This window comes from Pinus tabuliformis, chromosome Q, assembly GCF_031772625.1.
Source record: "Pinus tabuliformis cultivar Carrire ecotype Pingquan chromosome Q, CPIR1, whole genome shotgun sequence".
NCBI lineage: Eukaryota > Viridiplantae > Streptophyta > Pinopsida > Pinales > Pinaceae > Pinus > Pinus tabuliformis.
The window spans coordinates 382493057-382498466 of NC_142296.1; the positions used below are offsets into that span (position 1 = coordinate 382493057).

General features: G+C 37.8%; 1 protein-coding gene across 1 annotated transcript; it reads left to right on the forward strand.

The window, feature by feature from the left end:
* The first annotated feature begins 441 nt into the window (after nucleotides 1–441).
* LOC149219781 (beta-amylase 3, chloroplastic-like) lies at nucleotides 442–2914 on the forward strand. The gene is made up of 4 exons (XM_089384484.1): nucleotides 442–1285; nucleotides 1401–1611; nucleotides 1736–1846; nucleotides 1980–2914. Exons 1-4 carry the CDS (start codon nucleotides 735–737, stop codon nucleotides 2781–2783), a joined length of 1677 nt encoding a protein of 558 aa, XP_089240610.1. The 5' UTR covers nucleotides 442–734; the 3' UTR covers nucleotides 2784–2914.
* The last annotated feature ends 2496 nt before the right edge of the window (nucleotides 2915–5410 follow it).

Here is a 5410-nt window from a genome sequence, read left to right on the forward strand (position 1 = left end):
TGATTTTAAATGAATTTATTTTTTATATCTAAAAATATAAAATTTATATAAATATAAATAATAAAACTAAAAAATATTCCAGATTTATCTTATTAACAAATTTCCAAACCAAAGTTGAGATATATCCATACGGGTAAAAAAACAAAACAAACCGCCAAACAGGATTTTCTTGCTTTACCCAAATTGTACCTTTCTCTTTCATATTACTATCTATCCGAAGAAATCAAATAAAAATGAGCGATTACGTGGATCCACTCCATGAAATTAATATTTTCTAAAATATGTTATGTCGTCTTCCTTGGTGCTTGTAGCAACGTGGCACTTGCATCTCGTTTCTTATTTGACATCTTTCCATCTCTTTTCCCGTTTCGGTCGGTGACTCGGTAGAATTTTGAGTGCAATCCAACGCATTATGCCTGTGTCTTGTTTTTGCCATTCATTTCACCTCCAATTTGATGTCAATTAGGAAGCCCACGTGCCTGGCCCATTCCTGGTGTTGCGCAGGGCGCTACTCCGTAACGTCGGTAGCCGTGCCTGCCTCCTATATGAATAAACCTCATACAGGGTTTTAGGTCATCAGTGGTGTTCCATAGAAATACCGGTTGGCACTCAGTACTGGGCAGGCAGAGTCTACCCGAAGTTGCTCTGTCAACCTGCCCATAGATCTATCAGTTGTGCAATAACGTTTGGCACAGTCTACAGGAATTTGCTCTGTCAAAAGAGATCTGTATAAAATGTTGAATCTGACTTTTACGGGTTCTTCCAATTCCAGCGATACCGTTTTCCGTCGCTCTGAGTGTTTTGCAGATCAAATAGACGGTCCGAAGATATCCCTCAAAAATCCCAGGAAAGAAGTTCGTAGAGTGAATGACGTGAAACGATCATTGAGAATATGCCGGCGGCAGAGGACTGTGTTGTGTGAGGTCGACAGTGTGCAATCCCAGACTGTTGTCAATAAAGAGTGGATGCACGAAAGCCTTGCAATTAGTGAGGTACCGATAAAAGGAGTGCCGGTTACTGTGATGCTGCCTCTGGATACTGTGAAACCCAATGGCACCCTTAATCGAAAGCGCGCCCTGAATGCTAGCCTCATGGCGCTCAAAAGTGGAGGAGTGAAAGACGTAATGGTGGACGTGTGGTGGGGCTTGGTGGAGAAAGATGGCCCTCGTAACTACAATTGGTCTGGATATAAGGAGCTCGTTGACATGGTTAGCAAGCATGGGTTGAAGCTCCAGGCTGTAATGGCTTTCCACCAATGTGGAGGAAACGTTGGCGAGACTTGCAAGTAAGCATATTGTCCTAATCTTTTGCTAACCTCAATGTAATGTGAATTTACCATGTTTCTATATATAGGTGTGCGGTGAGAGATTGAATTATTGTTTGTTCTGTTGTGGATGTAGCATTCCCTTACCTGGTTGGGTTTTGGAAGAAGTCGAGAGAAATCCGGATTTGGTATACACCGATAAGGGTGGAAGGAGAAACAAAGAGTATATCTCGTTAGGGTGCGACACCCTACCCCTGCTCAAGGGAAGAACGCCGATTCAGGTATATGCAGATTATATGCGAAGTTTCAGAGATGCGTTCAGAGATATGCTCGGAAAAGTCATAGTGGTATGCCCATCGAATATTCTCTCTCCAATTAATGGAAACATAGATTTGCATTTCTAGTCTTTGATTGATCTGAATAGGTTCTCTCTGTTTCCTTCCTGAGAATTTAAGTTGGACATACATGCAGGAAATTCAAGTTGGAATGGGGCCTTGTGGAGAGCTGGGGTATCCCTCATATCCTGAGAGCAACGGAACCTGGCGCTTCGCTGGGATTGGCGAATTTCAGTGCTATGACAAGGTAAATCAGTTTTAGTTTTCCTGAACAATGGGAACTTCAAATCTGTGATACAAATAATAGAATAACACGTTTTTATTTATGACCTCCTTAAAACTGCAACCGCCTTAATATTTGAAATCCAATTCTTTTACAGTACATGAAGGCGTCCTTAAGAGCCTGCTCAGAGGCTGTTGGTAAGGGCGACTGGGGGCGAGACTGCCCTCGCGATTCAAGGAATTATAGCCAGTTTCCAGAAGACGCTGGCTTTTTTCGTGGGGAAGGAACATGGAACACCGATTATGGGAGATTCTTCCTCAATTGGTATTCGGAGATGCTGCTTGCTCATGGTGACAGAATTCTAAGTGCTGCAGAGGGCATTTTCAGGGCTAGCGGTGCCAAATTATCTGGAAAAGTTGCAGGGATCCACTCGAATTACAGCTCAAATTTCCAGGCTGCAGAGCTGACTGCAGGGTACTATAACACGAGAGAACCGGAACCCAATGGGTATCTCCCCATTTCTCGTCTGTTTAAAAAACGCGGAGCTGTTCTCAATTTCACCTGCTCGGAGATGAAGGATGAGGAACAGCCACAGCATGCACGGTTCGGTCCGGAGGAGCTTCTGAGGCAGGTTACGGAGCCTACCAGGAAAACAGGTGTGGGCCTTGCTGGGGAGAATGCGTTGCAGAGGTTCAATGGAAGCGCAGACACCCAAATCAGACACAATTCAAACCTCAGTCTGCAGGGTATTAACGATAACAAGTCCCAGATGTGTGCTTTCACGTATCTGAGGATGGACCAACAGATGTTTGAGAGCCAGAATTGGCATCGCTTCGTGTGGTGTGTAAGGAATATGAGCGAGGGACGAACAATAGGGCATGGAGAATGCGTTGCAGAGGTTCGATGGAAGTACATAGGCCCAAATCATACACAATTCGAATCTCAGTCTGCATGGTACTAATGAAAGCAAGTCCCATATATGTGCTTTCAGGTATATGAAAATTAACAAACACATGTTTCATAGCGAGAATTGGCATTCCTTCCTGTGGTTTGTAAGGATTATGAATGAGGGACAGCGAAACTTAGAAATGAAGCAAATCACATTACAACATAGAGGGGCTTTTAAGATAATAAGATAATATTTTTTTTACACTTTGGGGGGGCGTAAATTGTATTAAATTGAGATAATAAAAAAAAAAATGTGTATGGTCTTTAACAGTGTCTCAAATTATTGTTTTAAAGTTGTGTATTGTCTTTAACAGATGTCTCACATTATTTTCTTTTTAAAAAGAAATAATTGAATAAAGTAATTGAATAGATAATAAAAAGAAATAATTGAATAAAATAATTGAATAGATAATATAAATATTATTGTTTTTAATTACACAATTTCATTTTTGTATTAAAAAATTGTTTTTATAAAGATAATATATAATACCATCATTATTGTATTTTAGTAGACAATTTCATTTTTGTCTCTCCAACCACAAATCTTAGTAGACAATTTCATTTTTGTCTCTCCAACAACAATAATTGAGATTAAAGACAATATAATTTCATTTTTGTCTCTCCAAAGACAATAATTGGGATTAAAGACATATTGTCTTATTGTCTTTATAGAGGCAATGTGTCTTTAATCCTAGCTATTGTCTATCTAAAGAATAAACTATATTTAAACACAATACAATATCACTTTTGTCTCTTTAAAGACTATAAAGCAATGAATCGAGAAAAATATCTCACCATTGAAATAAATTAATATAAAAGTATTTAACACTTTTATCTCTTTAAAGACTATAAAACAATGAATCCAGAAAAATATCTCACCATTGAAATGAATCAATATAAAAAGTATTTAATTAAAAATAAACTGCAATATGATTGATTAACTCATGTTAGGGCACAATGGAATCGAACCACCATGCTCCTGCTTATAAGGCAGGGGCTCTTCCATTGAGCTAGCACCTTTTAAAGAATTATTTAAGTTAAATTGCAAATATAGACATTGATTTAAAAAAACATGTTCGGCACAAATAGCATAATCAATAACCTCACTTTTCCAGTAATCTATTATATAATTTAAAAGATGCAGAGGCAATTTGACTATGGACAAGTTGATTGGTGTGAAATTTAATCATGATCCAGTTTCAAATTTAAATCTTATAAACGAACTCTGGCTATTGTATATTTCAACATTTAAACTAATCCATACTACTAAAAAGAGATGAGTACAAACAAATTTACAACAATGAAACATATAGCATTGCATAAATCATCAACCATGAACTTGACAAATGTAGGACGATCTTCCGAGAAGGTCACCTTGAAACTTGTTAGGAACTCTAATGGGAGTGCACGCTATGGCAAGGCTGAAACTCATTTGAAACTCTCATGGAAGGTTCCCAATAAATCAGTTGGAAATCTCTGGCCAAGATTATAGTGCGAAAGTTATTTAGGAAATTGAACCCTATGCTACAAGATCTAGGGGTGCCTAGAGTTAGAAACACAATTTTTTTTCTAATGGTGCAGGAATGCCTTAAAAATTGGGCATGACTCACTACAATAGTAAATTGTAGTCCTTAAAAACAAAGAGTCAGAGAGAAATCTTAGTTCTTTGTGTTAATGTTACTAGTTGCCATTTGCCATGTAAAACTAAATGGCCAAGAACAAAAACTGGGATAGAACGAGAAACCAAGCTCTTAAGGATATGTTGAGATACCTTGCATCACTTGTCATGATTTTGGTGGTGTTATTCATTGAAACATAATCTACCAACCCGTTAATGCCCAAAAATTCCATGTTGGGACTGAGAAGAACATGCCTATAAAATTGTTCATCAATATAAAAGACAATGTTCTTGCACTGACACTAGCATCCAAAAAAGTTGTGTGATGGCTCGGATTTGGAAGAGCCTCAAGAAGGCCTAAAAAATAGCTACAAAACAAAAATAATGTCAACCAAGCACCAAACCCAATGAAAATTGTATTCAGGCACGTAGCTAAACTTGTCGAGTAGAACATCTGACATATATAGACCTAAAAGAAGACATTGATTCAAGTTATAGAAGGAAATTGTCACGATAGCTTACAGTTCCTGTTCAAGTTGATTCTCATGTGAAAATATGGCTATGGATAAGAATGTTGCATCAATGTTGTAATCGTGTTTAGCTGATGTTTCAAAATAGGGAATACCTTTCGATTTACACCTGTTATTGCTTTTAGTTCAAAAACCTGTACCACAATTGCAGTAATATTGCATAAGTAAACTTTGGATTGATAACAAGAACTCCTAAAATGCTGCAAGCAGTAACTATTTGCAATAGTTCCAAATCAAGATGACAGGTAACGGTAATTTCCAATAATTACCTCTACTGTTTCCCCCATCCACATCAATTTTGTTTCCCAACAACACATTTGGAAAAGTGTCTAGTTGTGTTGGGATGGCCTAAAGAAAGATACACCAATTCAACGAGTCATTGAATTAATTGTTAATATCTATCTAAAGGGAACATGTTTATAGATTTTCTTGGCATTGACAGTCCAACAATCAAACAACAAAAAATACAAATTCCCCTATCTACAACAAGAC

Coding starts and splice junctions, on each gene's coding strand:
- LOC149219781 (XM_089384484.1), top strand. CDS start 735: ATGTTGAATCTGACTTTTACGGGTTCTTCCAATTCCAGCGATACCGTT. Junction 1,286..1,400: donor AACGTTGGCGAGACTTGCAA/GTAAGCATATTG, acceptor TTGTGGATGTAG/CATTCCCTTACCTGGTTGGG. Junction 1,847..1,979: donor AATTTCAGTGCTATGACAAG/GTAAATCAGTTT, acceptor ATTCTTTTACAG/TACATGAAGGCGTCCTTAAG.